Source organism: Sciurus vulgaris (genome assembly GCF_902686455.1).
Source record: "Sciurus vulgaris genome assembly, chromosome: 14".
Classification (NCBI taxonomy): domain Eukaryota; kingdom Metazoa; phylum Chordata; class Mammalia; order Rodentia; family Sciuridae; genus Sciurus; species Sciurus vulgaris.
In genome coordinates this window covers 68,872,520-68,893,357 of record NC_136475.1, presented here as the reverse complement: position 1 = coordinate 68,893,357, position 20,838 = coordinate 68,872,520, and the positions used below count along the sequence as shown (strand labels likewise).

The following is a 20,838-nucleotide window of genomic DNA, read 5'->3' as shown; positions in this document are numbered from 1 at the left end:
TTTCCTTCCCTTTGTTTTACTATATTTCTTGGGAATACTGAAAAAAAGAGTGTTTTGCATGATCTGGAATTATGTAAATGGCATAATTTATATTTTTTTTGCTGTTTTAACCTTATGTTCCAGAGAGATATATTTATTACATTTCATTATAATGCATTCATTTTCAATGCTATCTAGTACTCCAATATGTGACTATAATTCTTTACATATTTTTTCTTTTGATCCTAGGGATTGAACAGAGGACTACTCTACAGGGCTACAGCCCCAGTTCTTTTTATTTTTTGTTTTGAGACAGGGTCTCTCTAAGTTGCTTAAGGCTTCAATAAGTTGCCCAGGTTGGCCTTAAATTTGTGCTTCTCCTGCCTCAGCCTCCTGAGTCACTGGGATTACAAACATGTACCACCACACCTAACTATAAATATAATTTTCTTCTTCATTCTTTTGATGGGCATTGTGGTTGATTCCAGTTATTTTGGCTCCTTTATAAATATGGTTTCTATAAACATTCTTACAAGCACATATGTAGGAATGGAGCTGATTGCTTTGAAGGTATATGCAGCTTCAAATTTACTAGATAATGTCAAATTGATTTCAAAGTGATTGTATTTCATTTGTCTTTTTATGGGTACCAAATTTCCATAACTGGCTTGTAAGCTAGTCAAGGCAGGGAAAGATCTTTTTTCTTTTTACTTTCTTTTCTTTTTTTTTTTTTTTTTAGGGGAGGGGCACCTAAAAAGAGTAGTCTTTTAATAAACATATTAATTTGTCAATTCAGTAATTGATATAAGAAGAAAATTTGATGTTTTTTTCCCCTTATCAGAATAAAGAGATGAGATAGGAAAGAGCAAGTGTAAGAATGTTTTTGAAGTTAAAAAGGCGGGGCTGGGTTTGTAGTTCAATGGTAAAGTGCCCCTGGGTTTAATGCCCAGTACCAAAAAAGAAAAAGAAAATCTGCCTTCGAATGCAGTAAAAAAATAAGGGAAGAAAATGAAAATAAAAGGTAAATATCCATCAATATCCCCTAGTAGATTTTAGATAATCAAAAGAAAATCACATATCAGAAGCTGGATATTTTTTCAGAAGTCCCTAATATGTGTTTCTTTTTTTCTCTGAGACATCCTTCCACTTGGTCAGGGTCTTCAGTATTTCAGATGTGTCAGGTCGTTTCTGGGGTTCCCTTGAGAGTAATTTCTGTAGAAGACTTTTCTGTAAACAGAGTAAGAGTTAATACGAAGGATTAAAACATTGGAATTGATAGAATTCTGATTAAAGTCAAAGTACTTACTTCTTTGCTGTCAAATACATCAGAGAAGATGCCATTTCTTAGATCTGTAAAAATCTGAAGGTAAAACATATATATATACTTATTAGGAAATCATTTTCTTGGGAGGAAAAATAAACAGGGAGCACTAAAGGCTGAGGATACCCTAAATCCAGATAGTTCCAGAACTTTGGAGAGAAGCAAGCAGAACTCCCTTCCCCACATTCTACCCCATCTAGTAATCATACCTAACATTCGACGTTTGGAAGTGTTAGTTGCATCACATTCCCGATCTCCCTTCATCCTCTCTGGAACCCTATGTGACAGGTACTTTCATTGTCCCTTTTTATAGAGGAAAAGGCTGTGGCTGACAGGTAAGTCCCTTTCCTGAGCTTCAGACTAGGCTATCCTGTTTCCTACTGCTAACTTCATTGGGTCCCCACTGCCCACAAAAGAAAGCCCATATTCTTTCATGGATTTAGTCACAACCTGTCTTTCCAGCTCCATCAACCACACTTTTTACTTACACACTTTGTTACTTACACACTCCAGTAAAACTGCACTGCCTGCTGTTCTCAAATACACTGCACATTTCTATCTCTGATGCTGGGTCCTCCTACTTTCTATTCTGGATTATAAGAAACAACCAAACCTTCTGGGTCCAGCTTACATGCCTCCGAGAAACCTTAACTGCTATAGCTAGAAACATCTCCCTTCTGATTGTTTCCGTGGACTTCTCCTAGAACACCTACAGTGTTCTCTTATATTCTTTCTTCTTAGAAAAGTAAGTCCTAGAGAATAGGCTTGATCATTTTTATAATCCTCCTGACACTTAGCACAATGTCTTCCTTCAGAAAAGCACTGATGAATTTTTGCTGACTGGCTTAAATTCGGTTCTCATGAGACATGCACACCTTCCAAAGGTCAAAGTTTTTAGTCTATAACAAAATGGCTGTCAAAACGTGCAAGAGAAAATACAAACTTTACTTATAGTCATACACTAACATGCCCACCCTCACATGAGGGCAATACCCATCTGTAAAGATGACAGTCAATTATTTTTGTTGTTTAATTCTTCCTTTGAGATTATTTACCTTTGCTGTTTCAGAAAAAGTGGGACATATGTAAAGGAGTTCAGCAAGAATTAGCCCCAAAGCAAAGATGTCTACTTCCTTTCCATATTCTTCCAAGGAAATCTGAAGAGACAAAAATATATTTGTCTTCATTACTCACCTGATATAAATACGTCCTGATGCCAAAAAAGAATTGACTACAAATTCTTATCTCACACACAAAAAAGTCTGTTTATTAACAGAGCAGGATTTGTAACTGTGACTGCCCAAGGTTCAACTTTTTACCACTGAATAGCAGAAACACCTGTGTAAATTAACCACTCACATGGTATAATCTCAACTGTAAAATGGGGCTCAGTTTCAACTGTGGAGTTAAATGAGATGTAGCAGGTAAAGCAGTTAAAATAGTGCATAGTATGTGATTTGCATGCAAATGTTGATAGCACATTTATTTATAATATTCTATAATTAGAAATGATCTAAATATCCATCAAAGGAGAATGGAGAAACATATCATGCTATACATACAATGGAGTACTACTCCGCAATAAAAAGGAATTAGCTGCTGGTACAAATAACTAGTTTCTCTAACACATATTACCTTGAATGAAGAAATTAAATACAAATAAGTATGTACTATATGATTCTACTCTCATGAAGTTCAAGAACAGGAAAACCTAAAATACGATCACAGAACTGAAGGCACTGGTTGCCTATGGGCCATGAGGAGAAAGGATTGACTGGACAGAGGCCAGAGGGAATTTTCTTGGATAAGCAAAATGTTCTATATCTTCACAGGCTTATAGGATGCATAAGAGGATGCATTTGTCAAAACTAATACAGGTGCATTAAGGTACGTGCATTTTATGGTGGATAAATTATTCTCAATAAAATGCACTTAAATTTAAAAATCACCTTAAATTTAAAAATAAAAGCCCAATGATGAATGCTTTTTTAATATTCTGAGAGTGACAATGTAGAACACAGGAGATATTTTAAAATGTAGGACTTTAAAGAGCCATTCGCTTCCTACTGTATTCTAATTTCACAATCCATAAAAAATTATATTTTTAGACCAAATGGTCTTCAAAGGGAAGGACAGGTAAGTGCCCTCTCCATTCTATACTCTCAAGTTATCAGCTAGTTCAGAAGACTTATTCCTCAGTGACAGAATAGTATGAGTATTTTGAAAGATAAATCAGTAAAATCATCTAAAAAGAGCATTTAATGAACCATAAGATGAAGAATCTCAAGACAAAAACAGATAAGAAGCAATCAAACAAAATAAAGAAATATTAGCACAAGAAGCCTGTATATAAGATAATAATACTCAAATACTAATAGGTGTATTACCATATTAATAAGCAGCATTAATAACAACAGCCAAAAGATGGCAGCAACCCAAGAGTTCATTGAAGGGTGAATGGATAAACAAAGAGTGGTGTCCATATAATGGAATATTCTTCAGTCTTAAAAAAAGATGGGAAATTCTGGCACATGCTACAATCTGGGTGCACCTTGAAGACATTAGACTTAGTGAAATAAGTCATAAAAGGATAAATGGTACATGGTTCCCCTTATATGTAAATACAGACAAGTCATATTTGTAGACACAAAATAGAATGGTAGTTGTCAGGGTCTGGAGGGAAGGGGAAAAGGAAATTATCTAAGGTACAGAGTTTCCTTCTGCAAAATGAAGAGTTTTATGGATTTATGGTGGTGATGGTTGCGTAACAATATAAATGTACTTAAGGGCACTATTAAAAATGGTTCTTGCCATGGCAATTTTTATGTGTATTTGATCACAACTAAAAAGAAAGAAATATATTTTTAACATCAGTGCTCTCACTCACCACCAAATTGTTATAAGGAATCCCATTTTAATAGCAAAGCACAGTATGTATTCAGGGACAGGCTTTAAAAAATATGAATAATCTTAATTTACCAGTGTTGTGACTTCACTGAAGAATATAAAACTGACCTGGAGGTAGACTGTACTTGTGTGCTCTGTTATGGACTGGCCTTCCAGTGAGAGGATTACACATCCCCCCACACTGCCCTCAGCTGGACCACGCAATCTGCTCTGGGCAACGAGGCAAGCCACCTATGTGTGCCGCTGATGAACAGAACTTGTAAAAGCCACCATGAGTTTCCACCATTGCTTTCTGCCACGAGGGCAGTGAGACCCAGCTCGAGTCTATCTTCAGCATGGGTCTTGGATAAAGGAAACATGTGGAGCAACCAGCATACTGCTGCTGGCATAGCATATGAATGAGAAATAAACCCTAGTGCTTCCCATGTCACCAGGAATCCTGGGTCCATTTGTTACCACAGCATAGCCTGGCAAAAGCCAACTGATGGAGGACTTGAACCGGTGCAGACGTACCAATCTCCTAGAGACGTCTCAACCATACAAAGAGGTCAGTTCTCCTCAACCAAATCTTCCAATGTAATGCAACAGTCATCAAAACCCCCAAACCAGTAATGGAATACAACACACTGCAGCTGGAGCTCATTCGGAATTGTAAATCTGAACCACTGAGAATGGTTTAAAATTGAAGAATAATGAGCAGGAGGAGGTCCTGCTGTTTGAATATGAAAATCTATTTCATAATGTCTCGATGATGACAACAGAAAAATGTTAAAGAGGAAAAAATAAATCAATGGGACAAAACGGAGTCCAGAAATAGATTCACAAGTGTGTAGGAATTTTACATATAATAATACAGTATTTTTCTCAAATTGTGGTAAAGTATAACATAACATAGAATCTTAACATTTTTATGTAAACAATAAGTGTCATTAAACAGCTTTACAATGTTGTGCAACCATCACACCATTTATTTCTGGAACTTTTCATCATTCCAAACAAAAATCATAACTACTAAGCAATTAACTTTTCCTATTCCCCCCCTCCTTCCATGTTAACCTCTGTTCTAGTTTCTGTCACCATGAATTTTCCCTAAAATAGTATTTTAAATCATTAACTATTTGCTACATGATGATGGAGAAACTGCATATTCATGTGGGGAAGATCAGGTTATATCCCTTCCACATACAAAAAAATTAATTCATATTAAAGCAAAGTATTAGCAAAAATGCAAAATATTTTAAAATCTTGTGATCGGAATGGTCTATAAAATAAAAATGACCATAAAGAACCATAAAGAAAATACTTATAAATATGATAACTTAAAAACTCTGGCCAGGAGTGGTGACACATGCCTGTAATCCCAGGAACCCAGGAGGCTGAGGCAGGAGGATTTTGAGTTCAAAGCCAGCCTCAGCAATGGCAAGGCGCTAACAAGCAACTCGGTGAGACCCTGTTTCTGAATAAAAAACCTTACTAAAGAATCTAAAAAACGCAAACAAAAATAGCAAGGCGTCCTCATTCATCACACTGGCCACACTGAAGACAGATAGTACACGAGTTTGCTCAAGAGTGTGAGAAAGCAGCATTCTCCGTGTAGTGGAAGATTATTATTAGAACCCCACTTTTGTTTTGTTTGTTTTGTTTTAATTTTTGGTACTGGGGATTGACCCAGGAGCCTTTTATTGCTGAGTTACATCCCAGTCCATTTTATTTTTTATTTTGAGACAGTGTCTTGCTAAGTTGCTGAGACTGACTTCAAACTTGCAATTTTCCTGCCTTAGCCTGTAGAATTGCTGGGATTACAAGGGTGGGCCATCATGACTGGCTATAATCTCTTATTTATTGACAACTGGGCAGCATGTATCATGTTTGAAATGTATTTATCATTCTATTCAGTCATTTTACTTAGAGGAATCTACCAGACTATCACAGAAATACAGGTGACCCTCTATCTATGGGTTCTGCACCTGTCTAAATCTAAAACTGCAGATTTATTTTGAAAAAACTTTGTATCTGTATTGAAAACATAAGGATTTTTTGCTATTGTTTAAGCATTATTCCCTGGGTAATATGCTATAGCAGCTTTGTACATGGCATTTTCATTAGATATCATCAGTAATGTAGAGACGATTTAAAATAAATGGGAGGATATGTGTAGGTTGTATGCAAATACTATATCATTTGATAGAAGAGACTTAACATCCATGGATTTGGAATCTGTGGGGTGGAAGGGGGTGTCCTGGAACCCAACCCCACAGATCATCAGGAAAAACTGTAAAAGTGTATTTATCCTTGGACCCAAAGATAAGGAGGAAGACATATAGCATGTCTGTAGATGTACACAGTTAAAAACAATCTAAATAAATATTCTTCAATAAGGAAAGAAAGAAATGATAGATTCTCTATACTTTGGAATACATTTGTTAAAAGGACAGCAGATCTATTTGTATTAACATAAAATGATTATGATATACATACACACAAAAAGATTATGATACATTGTTAAGTGAAAAAATCAAGTCATAGCCAGGCACAGGGGCCCATGCCTGTAATCCCAGCAATCTGGGAGGCTGAGGCAGAAGAATCATGAGTTCAAAGCCAGCCTCAGCAGATAACCAAGGCACTTAGAAAACCCTGAGACCTGGTCTTTAAATAAAATATAAAAAAGGCCTGGGGAATGTGGTTCAGTGGTTAAGCACCCTGGGATTCAATTCCCACTACCAGAAAAAAAAAAAAAAAAAATCCCATCACAAAATAACATTTATAGTATCCTTTTAAAAGTATAGGCATGCAGGCATGCAGGCTGGGGTTGTTGCTCAGTGGTAAATCACTTTGCCTAACATGTGTGAGGCACTGGGTTTGATCCTCAGCACCACATAAAGATCCATAAATAAAATGAAGGCACTGTGTCCATCTGCAACTAAAATAAATAGTAAAAAAATGCATGTATATGTTTATGTAAAAAAGTGTGTGCATGTCTTTATGCTTGAATTATTTTTGCAACTCACAGAAAATGAACTAAAAGGATAAAGCACACACTTGTTAGAAGAGTAGGAGAAGAACGTTAAGGGGTGTTATGGTTTAGATATGAGGTATTCCCCAAAAGTTCATGTATGAGACAATGCTAGAAAGTTTAGAGGTGAATGATTGGGTTAGGAGAGCCATAACCTGATCAGTGTATTAATCCCCTCACAGGGATTGATTGGGTGGTAACCATAAGCAGGTAGGGTGTGGCTAGAGGAGGTGAGTCCCTGAGGTCCTGCCTTTGGGGTTTACATTTTGTCCAGAGTTGGGAGTCTTTCTCTGCTTCCTGATTGTCACATCCTGAGATGCTTTACTCCATCATGCCCTTCTGCCCTGATATTCTATCTCATCTCCAGCACAGAGCTATGGAGTCAGCCATCTATAGACTGAGACCACTGAGACCATAAGTGACAAATATATTTTTTCTCTTCTAAAATTGTTCTTGTTACGTCTTTTGATCATAGCAGCAAAAAAACTGACTGAAACAAGAGGAATTTTTAATTCTTATTCTATATACTTCTCTAATGTTTTAATTTTATGAGACGGGTTTAATAATTTTATAATTTAAAAAAATTAAAGAAGCAGCATATATATGAGCAGAGAGGAAAGCAAACTTACCTGTTCTGGGCTCATATATCGCCGAGTTCCCTTATTTCTTGTTCGCTGTTCATCATTGTTCAGGGATGTTACAAGTCCAAAGTCTCCAATCTTTATATGTTTTTCATCTACTAAAAATATGTTATTTGGCTATGGGGAAAAAAACAATATTTAATTTATATGTACCAATTTGACAGAGTAATACCACATGTCTAAATTATCTTAGCAAAGGCTACTTCGTTTTTTTATTAAAATTTTTTTTCATACATGTATACGGGGTAATAATGTCTGTCTCATTCCACTGCCTTTCCCACTCCCACCACCCCACCCCTCCCCCAATCCCCTCTGCATAATCCAAGATTCTTTCATTCTCCACTCCCCCCCTGACTATGGATGAGCATCCGCTGATCAGAGAAAACATTTGGCCTTTGTTTTTTTGGAACTGGCTTGTTTCACTTAGCATGATATTCTCTAGTTCCATCCATTTACCTGCAAATGCCATAACCTCATTCTTCTTTAAGGCTGAGTAATAAGCAAAGGCTACTTCTGTATTTACTTGTATGACATTTACCCTTACCCAGGTAGTTCAAATCAGGGAATTTAGTACCATAGCTCTCTACAATGCCAGTTGAAAGAAGGACTTTTTAGCCAACAGCAGAGGTAGCTTGGGGCATAGGTACTTCCACATATCTCAACAGCTGCCAAGTGAAAGGTAGATTCACTCTGCAGGGATCCAGGGATGGATTCTGGTCTACAGGGTAGACATGACCTATCGGTTTGCTTTAATATAGCCTAATATACTGATTATGTGACCCAAAGTCACATAATGGGAGTGGGAGTTAGAGAGTTCCCCCTCTCAGCATGGGGTTAGGAAATGTCACAAATATGAATTCAGGATCAGATAAGGATTGAAGCAGATACCCTTAAGACCCCACTCCAATTCTAAGATTCTCTAAATGAGTCCATTCCTACTGATGCTGCAGAATGTCCTGTGCAGAATTTCTCCAAGGACTTTCTTTATGTGAACTTTGCCAGGCCTCTATCAACTTCTTACAAACACACGCCTTCCACCTTTAAAGTATTCTAAGCTAACTGGGAGCTGACAACTAGCACAAATTGTTTTTCCTGAGTAATTCTTTAAGCAAATTAAAATAAAAAGGAAGTACAGAATGAAGGGTGACCAGCCCCATTGTACAATTTTGTAGAAGGTATTGACCAATAACCTAAAGATCATGAAAACAGGAAGGATGTTGATGAGGAAATCAGTATTTTGCTATTCTTGCAGAGGCTGACTTTAAACAAAATGTTGGGCTCTACACACACAGACCCTGTGGAATAACAATTATGAGAGAGTCTAGCAAAAGAACGGAGAAGGAGGAGACCAGGGAAGGATACAAGGAGCTTCTGAGGAGCTTCTGAGAAGCCAGTCTGAGAGGCCCTGGACAGATATTCGCAATTAGATTAGAATTCAATTAACAGATTGGAATCTAATGCCAAAAATACAGATGAAAGGTTGCAGATGGGTGAAGTAGGTATGGGGAGAAAATGTCCCTGTGCTACATTCAAGTTACAGTGTAGGAATATGCTGGGTTTTCAAGTGAAACTGCTAAGCCACATAGGCTATACAGCCTAACCCTGAGCAACAGAAAGTTGAATATGATGCTGTCAAAATATCCAAGTTGGATGAGATTAGTAAAAATAAGATTTTTTTTTTGTACTGGGAATCGAACTCAGGGGCACTTAACCACTAAGCCACATCCCCACCCCTTTTTTGTATTTCATTTAGAAATAGGGTTTCACTGAGTTGCTTAGGGTCTCACTAAGTTGCTGAGGTTGACTTTGAACTTGCAATCCTCCTGCCTCAGACTCCTGAGCCACTGGAATTATAGGCATGCACCACCACTCCCAGCTCAGATTGTTTTTTTATATAGTTCATTGAAAAGAAAGTTATGCTGCATTTTGTTTAATCTGTTATTATAAAATTGGATTAAATGTAGGATTGTACAGTGTGAAAAAAAACATGCAACCTTTCTATAGGGGGCAAAGAAACAAGGGTTGATGTTCAGTCCAAGGCTGACAAAAGAGGTTGGGCCTATTTGGAGATACTCTCAACCCTAAAGCAGCCCAGAATATCAAGCCCTTACTCCAGGAACCCCTAAACCCTTCACCACAGCCTTTGGTCTAGTTTAGGATTCCAACAGAGAGTGGCAAACATTTGGAGACTTCATGTAAGAGGAGCTTTATTGGGTAAAGACTATTCTCTGGCAAAGCCACCTACAAGATGATATTTTGCAAGGCATAACCAAAAACATGCATACCTTCTTTCACATGTTCTCTCAGATGAGAGAAAGCAGCACTGTAGCAGAGAGAGCTAGAAAAGTTGCAGAAGATGAAACAAGGCTCAGTAGTAAAGGCTAACCTTGGAGCATCTCTAGCCAGAGTAAAACCCCCCTGCAAAGACACAAGAACAAATCACTGCATGGTACAGGGCACAATCAGTGCAGGATTAGGAAGAGTTGGCAGATGAGTGGGGATGCACTAGCCAGAATTTCGCTAATTCATTCTGAGGCAAGAACACCCAAAACTACCAAGTTTATTTGCATATGAATACAAAAATAAATAATTGCTCACTTAACTCTGTATGACTTATCCCAAAGTGAGGGTATGACCAATAGTCAATTTATTCTTTTGTACATAGTCCATCTAATGTTCTAGCTTCTGAAATCACTCTTAGACGTCATTAAAGTGAACTATTAGAACCAGGTGAACTCACACGTCAAGGTATTAGACATCCAGTCCTAGGGAACACCAAAGCAGTATTCTACAAGGGTCAGTGAATCCTACCCAGGTTCAGCTAACCACTCTACACTTATTTTTCTCAAAAACTGTTTTGCTTCTTTCCTTTTCCTGGCTGTTTTAGACAGGTGGAGTAAGCAGATGGCCAAGATCCACACAGATGAGGGACTTCTGCAGGAATGATCAGGCAAGGCTAAGTAAAGGAGTCAGGACTAAAGGAAACAGGCAGAAGAGTGTCTGGGAGACAAGAACATCAGCAAAGGCTCAGAAGTAGGATTTAGCCTGGCTCCTTTGTGATGAGGGGGAAAAGAGTATGGAGGAGGGACGGAAAGGCTGCCTCTTCATCCTTCATTTTGATGAGAAGGAAACGTGGAAACACTGCTAGTCCAGACCATGAAGACTAAAAGAAAACAAAAATACTAAGGGATGATACATGCTCCAAGTTTTGGATTACTGCAGTGTTTCCAATTCTGGGCTGAACTTCAAGGCCCAACCAAGAAAATATTGGACTCTGGATCCAGCACCTGCGACTGCCCCAGGGAGAAGGACTGAGGGATTATGGAACCATGACGGTTGAACAAACTGAGTAGTAGCAGAGGCAAGGACAGGGCAGCCAGAGGGCTGTGCCAGCCACAACAGTTATTTGCACAGAAACACTCAGCATATGAAAGCTGTTCGTCTTTCAACTGGGGTCTGACTATCACCCAATAAGGACCAGAAGTCAATGAGCAGTCCTGAAGGGCTCACTGTCACGAGCTCACCAACCCTGGAGATCTGAGTATCTGCATAGAATGGTAGCTAAGGCATGCTCTAGACCCAGTTTAACCCCAAGGAATCAGAGATAGTATTTTGTCATGGCTATTGATCAATCACAATTCTAAAACCAGAGAAGATAATTTTTGCAATTACTAAGTTACAGTCATCAATTCAAAAAGTACATTTTCCACTTACTTTGAGGTCTCTATGAATTAATTCTTTTGAATGTATGTAATCCACTCCTTTTGCTATTTGTTCAAATAATTCCAAAGCCAAAGCTTTGTCTGGTACATTTTGTCTTCTATTTTCAATCCATTGATCCAATGTCCCTTTATCACACAATTCCATTTGGATGAAAAGGCACTTAGTCTTTAATCTGGATATAAAATTCATAGTATGTTAAAAGCAATAAAATTAAATTTATTTTTAAAATATCTTTAATTATACATTATCTTCTTATGAATACCCAAACACACCTCAAAACAGAAATCTAAATATAATAAATTTGAATCAAAATATCATAAGCCATTTTTTATTTAAATCACCACTGAGCCACAACCCCAGCCCTTTTTATTTTTTATTTTGAAACAGGGTCTCACTAATACCTTCTTAGGACCTTGCTGATCCTAAAGAAAAAAAAAAAAAAAGAAGCTATATATTAAACAATGGAATCCAAAAAGCTAAATCTGAAATTCTGAAAACAGCTGAGGACATAAAAGAAATTAATTACACTATTGAGGACTGAACCTACAGGCACTTTACTACTGAGCTACATCCCCAACCCTTTTTATTTTGAGACAGGGTCTTGCTAAGTAGATAAGGTTGGCCTTAATTTTGCAATCCTCCTGCCTTAGCCTCCTGAGTTACTAGAATTACAGGCATGAGCCACCACGCCCAGCTAAAAGAAGATTTTTCTTTTTAAATTTTTTTATTACTAAAGTTTTATAGATATACATACTAATCAGGTTCATCCCAACAAACTCATACGTGCATGGAAACTGATTTCAGCTCATGATCCTCCCTTTTCCTTCCCCCTTTTTCTTCTCGTCCTCCCTCATCTCTCCCATTCTTCTACCTCTACTCTACCAGACTTAAAAGGTTTTTAAAAGCAAGGGTAGGAGCTGTTAGAACTGGTTGTGATTATTAATTGTGATTAATGGTCTTTCCATCCATGGAAGGAAATGGCAGTTTCCTTCCATCTTGTCATGGCTATAGAACTTCTTTTTACCTACCTTGGACTATTACTAGTACTATCTGTGCTGTTTTCAGAATCATCATAAAAATCAAATCCTTCCCAACAACTGTAGTAGTGAACAATATTGGGATGTTTAAATGTGGCCAATGCTCGTACTTCACGCTCTACCTTCCTGGTTAAAAGAAAGAACACAAATGTGTCAGTACACATAACTACAAAACACTCCAACAGCAGGAGACAACTGTCCATACTCCCTTAACAGTTGCAGTTCCCACATCAAGTTTTAAAATGGAATCCAGAAGGAAAAATTGAACATATAGGAAAAAAAAAAAATTGTTCTCACTCTCAACATAAAAGAAAAAGCAGTGAGTTAAGTACTTCAATTTAAAAGTCACTTGTAGTTAGTCTTTGAAATGCTAGTGACACAACTTGATAACTAAAATAAGTGCCATGTGTTTTATGGACAATGTGTTAAAATCTTTGGATTTCACAAGCAAACCCCATTTGGACAACAAGGTAACCCAGGCAGAATGCAGAATCTCATTCAGAATTTTCCATGTGTGACAAAAATATACCAAGGTGGTAATTTATGCAGAGAAACAGACACTTTACCACATACTGTGGGAGCTTTATATGGGTTTTGGCAAAAGTTCAGACAAATCCATGTTAAATAGAGTAAAAAAAAAAAAATTGAAGTTTCCAAAGATGAGGTATATAAACATTTTACAATTTTTATTAATTGAAGAAGTTCTGTGTGACATAAATTTATAATACTAAAGAAAAAATTACTGATGCTTCAACAATCCCCCCAAAAGCAGCTATTATTTAGGAATATTTCTCATAGTCTTTCTTCATATGCATGTTTGGTTATTTGTAATTATAGTATATAATTTTATCTTTTTTTCACCTAACATGCTATCTTTATAGTTTTCCTTATAAAAAAATTTGTATAAGTATCATTTATAAAGTTGCTTTTTCCCCCTCGGTATTAGGAATTGAACACAGGGGTGCTTTGCCACTGACTTACATACGTCCTGGGTCATTTTTGTTTTTCATTTTGAAACAGGGTCTCACAAAGTTGCCCAGGCTGGCCTGAAACTTGTGATCATCCTTTTTCAGTTTCCTAGTAATGAGGATTATAGACATGCACAATGGTACCTGGCTTCATTTATAAAGATTTTGATATAAAATTTCAGAAACATAAAAAAGTAGAGAAAATAGTGTAACGAGTCATCACCCAAATGAAACAGTTGTCAGTTCCTGGTCGATCTCATCATATCATTTTATGAATACATACTGCCATCTATATCTCTTATTTTCAATGGCTGCAAAATAGCCGTTGTTTAGGGGAGAAAACAAAACATTTAACCATTTCTTTATTGCTGGATAATTTTATTTGTTCTAAGTTTCCACTGTCAATGAGACTGTGATTGATATCTTCTTGCACATAGCCACAATTTGGATGATATTGTTGGAACAAGTTCCAAAAAGGAAATTCTTGGGTCAAAGCACAGAAACATGTTTATGGCTCTAGATTAATATTTACAAGTATGTTTTTAACATGTTGAAAATTCATAAAGCACTGGAAATGTATAAGAGTCTGAATCCTTATCAACATTATTACCATTTTTAAAAATAGCTATCTAATAGAAGGAAAATACTACTTCATTCCTGGGAGGTAAAACAGGAAGGGACAAGCCTGTTTGATGCTGAGTAGGTATGAGAGAGGAAGGTTTGTTTGGGGTGAAGAACCTCCATGTCTGGATTCCATGTCTGCCTCTCCTATGCTCATGTCATTCTCCTTAGCCTGGATCCCTTTTCCATCATCTCCTTCTGTCCTTGAGGGATCAGCATGGCCAAATTACTCATAGTCACAATAGTCAGAGAACAAGTACCAAGGCTGCTGAACTGGTGGTCATGGGATTTAAGACCTCTTTCAGGTTGTAGATATAGCTTAGTTAGTGGAGTGCTTGCAAAGCCTTGAGTTAAATCTCCAGCACCACAAAAAAACAAAACAACAACAACAAAAGTTCTTTCCCATGCGTTTTCCTTCCTGAACTATATAGTGAAGATGGCGGCAGATCACACATACAAAACAAATGTAGGAAGCAATGGCTCATTCCGGAAGATGAGTTCTACACCTCCACTTCATTACACAGTAGGTGTTGTCCAAAGATGATCACCAATTCCTTCCCTTCCCACATACACATCCACTCCTGGAATTAAGAGGTCATCTATCTGCCCTCTTTGGAAGCTGACCTGGTGTTAGTGACTTGTTTAACAAATGTATTGTGGTGGAAAGGATATTCTAGAACTTTTAAGACTAGTTCAAAAGAAGCCTTACCACTTCCTCCTGATCACCTGGACAACTCCGTCTAGAACAATTCTTCTTGAAAACCAGCCTCTCAGTTGTGAGAGGCCAGGTCACTCAAGGAAGCTACGTGGAGGTGCTATGACTGACAGTCCTAGCTGAATGTCCAGTCCACAGTCAGCTTCACCTGCTGTCCATTTTGGATATCCAGCCTGGTCAAGCTTTCAAATAACACCCAACTAAGAATGTTGAACACAATACCTTTATTGTTATTTTTTTAATGTGGTGCTGAGGATCGAACCTACTACCTCATAAATGTGAGGCAAGTTCTCTACCACTGAGCTACAGCCCCAGTCCTCTGAACTGAGAATGTTGGGAGAACCCAACAGATAATGTCCAGCTGAGCACAATCATAGTACCATGATAGGCAACAGTAAATTGCTGTTTTTAAGCCACTACATTTTGGAGCAGTATACTATGCAATAATAGATAACCAGAATAATTATCAACAAGCTTTAGCATTAGATAAATTAGTTCACATCTTTGGATTTCAGATTCCTCATATGTAAAGTAAGGAAATGAGACTAGAAAATCTTAAACCAAATGATTCTATAGCTTCAGTTTGCAGTTTTCAAGACTGCCTGAAAAGAATGATCCATGGATACTCCTCTGCTTTTAACTGAAATAACCATAGTAAAATGAGATGATTTTGGATTAAGCCAAGCTCTTCTAGGTAGAATAAAATGTTTAAGGAGGAAGGAAGGAAGTAAATGATATGCTAATGAGGAAGAAAGAAACATAAAAAAAGAACAGTGCAGGTTCAACAAGCATCTCATTTAAAAAATAAAACATGTACTACTTACTTGTTATTATACTTAACACGTTTAACAACATAAAGATTTCCATCGATTCTGTGTCTTGCTTTGAAAACTTGGCCAAATCCACCTTTGCCAACTGGTTCTATATCTTTAAAATCCTTGGCAAACCTTAAAGATAAATACAACTGTTATTCTGAGGTTCGGTGTTTGCCACCTCCCTTTAACGTACAATGAGCTGAATAATCATCATGATTCTCCCCTTCTGGTTATGAAAAGTCTAGTTTTGCAGACTCTTCACTCAGAAAGGGTGGTCCCTTCTGCTCCTCCTCCTCCCATGGAGAGTCCAACATAACAGCTCGCCCCTAAGGGTGGCCATCAACTCCAGGCTGTATGATAAGCCAAAGAATCCTTCCCTAAGTGTAAAGCTTTTAAAAAAGCCTTCTGTTGTGTTCCACGGCTTCTACACTGTTAGAGAAATGAGCATATGCTCTGAACCTGCCTTGTTTATAATAACCTATTTTTCTCCTCTCCCTCCAGCCCCACATTCCATCACTGGGCCCTGCCAATTCTTCTTTCTAATATTGCTGGTACCTGCCCACTTTTTTCCACCTCCAACATCTTCACCCCAGGCCATGCCTCCATCAAGCTCCTGCAGAAGCTTACCAACTGGACACTGCCCTTCCTCTCCTGCCCCAGGCCAGTCCATGATCGCACAGCAACCAGGGTGTTGACCATGTCACTCTCCTGCTAACCCTCCACTAGTCTACCTTTGCATTTGGCAAAAAACAGAAAGCCCGTAAAGGACCCAGGAGGTGTCACAGGATCTGCCTCCCGCTCCCTTCTCCGGTCTTACCCATGGCACCCTTCCCTTCTCACTGTTCTCCCAGCACATGGCCTCTGTCTGCTTTTCAAACACACATCACCTTTTCCACCTTCATCTTCTCACTCATTCTTCCTTTCACACCATCTCTCTGTGCCAACACATCCTTCTGGTCTCCGTACCAAGGTGACCTCAGGAGTTTTGTCTCACCTCTAACATAAAATTTGAGGGTTCTGTTTCCATTTCTCATCATGCTATTGCTTTTTCTTTGGAGTTCCGGCCATATTTAGTAATTACAGAGTTTTTATGTAAATATATGTTTAATGTTGGTCATCCTCTCTAAACCCAATGCCCAGCACAGTGCCAGATATATATCAGCGGCTTAATAAACATGTATTGGTTCTTCACTACTTGTATTAAAACTTGAATTCAATGTTCTACTTTTCCAAACAGACCTCTTTCATTTTAGATGCTTTTTATTTTTATTTTTATTTTTTGTACTGGGGATTGAACCCAGGGCCACTTAATTGAGACACATTCCTATCCCTTTTTTTTATATTTTATTTAGAGACAGGGTCTCACTGAGTTGCTTAGGGCCTTGCTAAGTTGCTGAGGCTGGCTTTGAACTCATGATTCTCCTGCCTCAGTCTCCCAAGCTGCTGGGATTACAGGCACATGCCACCATGACTGGCATTAGATGCTTAATTTAAACCCAAACATATCATCTACAGTACAGGAACCTCTTTTTTCCAAGTGAAATCTGATATGGAGCTAGAAAACAGATAACAGGTCCAAATGGATCTATTCTGATTCCTACAGGCATACTTAAAAAAAAAAAAACACAGGCTTACAGGAGTATTTGCTTTCAATATCAAAAACATTCACATGGGCTGGGGAGATAGCTCAGCTGGTAGAGTGAAAGCCCTGAGTTCGATCCCCAGTACCGCAAAAAAAAAAAAAAAAAAAAAAAAAAAAAAAAAAAAAAATTCACGCATAGGGGAGAAACTCATGAGCATCACAGAGATCTATACTTGCCACATTTCATTTGGATTTATCTAGACCTTACCTCTTCAAGACACACAAAGATCCTTTGTGGGTCTGACTGGGCTACAACTGTTAAATTGTTTGGGTGGGAATATAACTTAATCTTCTGACAGGCCTTTAAGAAAGTTCTGTTGAATGAACAAATATATTTTTAAACAAATTCTATTGAACAGTTCCCTCTTACCTGTAGTCCTCAGTATACTGGTTTCCTTCTACACTGGAAGAGTCAAATCTAGCTGCCAAACTTCTAAAATTAAGACAAGAATATAAAATTCAAATAAAACTAAAATTGAATATGACTTGTTTAGAGCACATTTTATGTCTTGCGCTGGGGTTTTCTTAATTTGCATCAACTATCAAAATAACAGGGTAGCAAATGTTAATCTTTTCCTTTATAAAATGACAGACTATGACTCTGTCCTCCAATAATTTTTCATCCCTTCGCTGGCTGTCTTTCTCACCTTCATTGTTGACATGCCGCTAGCCTCTCCTTTTCTTTCACCAGACTCAGAACCTCAGGATTTCATGAAATCTCCTGGCACCTTCTGGCTATCATTCCTCACTGGTGATAAGCCTTCTGAGATTGGAAATTCAATCACCTGAAACTACAGATATCCCAACTGCTTTCTTCCCCAAGTCCTGGAGTCTTCAACGCCCTTAACAGAAGCAGCGCCATGATTCTTGTCTGCATCCTATCCAAAATGGAGCAATGTGCATATGCTTTTTCCTTTCCCTCTTCTGCACCCTCTCACCCTGCAACTGTATTCTATCCCCTCAAGTCATGTCTACCCTTCTTCACAAATTCTCCTGCCAAAATAACCATGGCGACAGGCCCAATCATCCCACAGGTAGATCTCATTTCTCTCCATCCACCCACATCAGGAGTCGTCTTTCTTTAACGTGTCTCACTACTGTTCAGAATATATTGGTGGTTCCTTATGGCTCCTTCTGTTCTCTCACTCTCATTTCTGACTATGTTGACATCTTTGCTAATCTCTTCAGTTAAACCAATTCTTATATAATATTTGTCTTTTTACAACTCAAGTCATTATCTTTACCTTACCTGGCTGCAAAATAATGCGCTTCCCTTGAAAACACCTCTCTCAGCCCAATTCCTCATCAGCCTCATCCAAAATAATGCCATTAACTAATTACTCTAGCAATTGCCATAGAGCTTTATGTCTACAGTACAACATGTGTATATATATATATATTCAAAGATTTCTCTACATATTAAAAATTGTAGATTTCAAGCTTTCACATCATCTGAAACTCCACTCAAATAAACATTTATAATATTCTATTAATACTGAAGACAATGAATAAGACTAACAAACTAAAACTGAAATAAAACTTTAGTCCAAAATACGTTCGATGCATAATAATACTCACACTTTTTTCTTCTTTTTATTATTTCTGAGATCATTCTACAACAAAAGAAAATGGGAAATAGTTTAAGATGATTAAATTAAGATGACTTAAGATGGTTGAATCTTAAATTGAATCATCTTGGTTGGCTTCCCCCTTCCTCTTTCTCCCATACTGGGGATTGAACCCAGAGGCGCTCTACCACTGAGCTACATCCCCAGTCCTTTATTTTTAAATTTTAAGACAGGGTCTCACTAAGGTGACAAAGCTGACCTTGTACTTAGTGATTCTCCTGCTTCAGCCTGAGTAGCTAGCGTTACAGGTGTGCACCACCACACCTGGCTTTCATCGTGCTTCTTTAAGTGGCTCCTTGAGCACATTTCTTAGTTTATAGATTAGCTTCACACATGTTCACACTCTTGTTAAACCTTAGACCAACACTTAGTATTGCAAGACTGAGATTTTGCCACTCATGCAGGACTGGAAATGACATCTATTTGTTCTTTGGATCTGCATTTTCCTGACACCTAGTAAAATAAGACATCTTCTCACATTTGTTGCCCACGTGGGTGTCTCACCTCTCAAATGTCTACTAAGATGCTCTGTACATGTTTCTACTGAGTTGTGATTCTTTTGGTATTGATTTGTAGTTCTTTATAAACAGAATACTTTTGTAAACAATTATCTGATTTTTAAGCTTAGTTTGTATTTTAAGTTTAGTTTTGAGTTTTTGAAACAGAAGTAGAACCCTACTAATGAGCCTTCAAATTATTGTCCAATTGATGGGAGAAAGAGAACAAGACTACAGGAATGTTTAAAACCACAAGTTGAGTAGGGAAGGATGGAAGTGAAATATGAAAGAATTTTCCATGTCAGGAGTGGAAGTTAATGGAAAAAAAAATGAAAGAATCAAGAGGCTGCTAAATATTATTATTTAGTATGAGCACTTGAGATAAAAACATAAAAATTTTGTGGCATAGTGAAGGTCACTTTTTTCCTTCCCCTTTTTTTATTGGTGCATTATGTTTGTATATAATGATGAGATTTGTTGTTACATATTCATACACACACACAATACAACTATATAATTTGGCCAGATTCACGCCCCAGCACTTCCCCCCACCCTTTCCTCCACCCCCACCCGGTCCCTTTGCTGTACTGATCTCTCTTTGATTTTCATGAGATCCTCCACCCCCAAACTTTCTTTCCTTTTCTCCTCCTTTCTCCTTTCTATCTTCCATATATGAAAGAAAACATATGAATCCTTAAAAATGATTCATTTTCAAATGAGGAAACATGCAGGAAGATAAGAAGCTTAGAGACTAATACTATACCATAGAAGAAGACACAGAACCGTTTAAACTGTTACTACTGTGACTGTTCGTCCATTCACTTGATGAGGAGTCCTTTCCAGATAGTGACTCAGAGCAACTAAAAGAAAAGAGTAACTATTAATTTATAATTCTACTTTTTTATTTTTATTTTTTTTACCAGTAACATCTTTCTATAAATTCTCCTTAAACATTAACAAGTTTTCATTAAAAAATTGCTCTTTCAGGCAGCGATTTTTCTTTTCTTTTTTTGCAGGTCTGGGGATGGAACCCGAGTCCCTGAACATGCTGTGGTGAGCACTCTACCAACAGAGCTAAACCCCCAGCTCTCAGACAGCAAGTGGAATATGTTAAATATCACCATTTATTTGCCCAAACTTACGAAGTGCTTGTAGGGCTTCCTGTGCTTCCGCAGTGATTGGAGTTAGCAGGAAAAGCACCAGAGGGCACAAGGTCAGTCTTCTGAAAGAAGGAATAGCACTTAATTTAAATGCAACTAAGTTCCTTCTCTCCAGTAATTCAGCCTCAGGGTACAACTATGATCTACATTTCCCCCACTTTCACAAAACCC

General features: G+C 37.7%; 1 protein-coding gene across 3 annotated transcripts in view; it reads right to left on the bottom strand.

The window, feature by feature from the left end:
- Positions 1-630: 630 nt before the first annotated feature.
- The window catches only part of EIF2AK2 (eukaryotic translation initiation factor 2 alpha kinase 2), a 34,477-nt gene continuing 14,269 nt past the window's right edge, over positions 631-20,838 (bottom strand). For 2 of the 3 annotated variants that reach the window (XM_079109602.1, XM_079109600.1), the window contains 11 exons: positions 20,650-20,729; positions 20,271-20,367; positions 18,961-18,995; positions 17,753-17,815; positions 15,750-15,872; positions 12,613-12,747; positions 11,576-11,756; positions 7,850-7,978; positions 2,356-2,457; positions 1,286-1,339; positions 631-1,206 (listed from right to left, as the gene is read on the bottom strand). In XM_079109602.1, coding sequence (XP_078965728.1) covers positions 1,087-1,206; positions 1,286-1,339; positions 2,356-2,457; positions 7,850-7,978; positions 11,576-11,756; positions 12,613-12,747; positions 15,750-15,872; positions 17,753-17,815; positions 18,961-18,995; positions 20,271-20,367; positions 20,650-20,729 — 1,119 coding nt within the window. In that variant the 3' untranslated portion in view covers positions 631-1,086. The remainder of the gene's footprint in view (positions 1,207-1,285; positions 1,340-2,355; positions 2,458-7,849; positions 7,979-11,575; positions 11,757-12,612; positions 12,748-15,749; positions 15,873-17,752; positions 17,816-18,960; positions 18,996-20,270; positions 20,368-20,649; positions 20,730-20,838) is intronic. The other variant, XM_079109601.1, reaches the window with a different exon arrangement.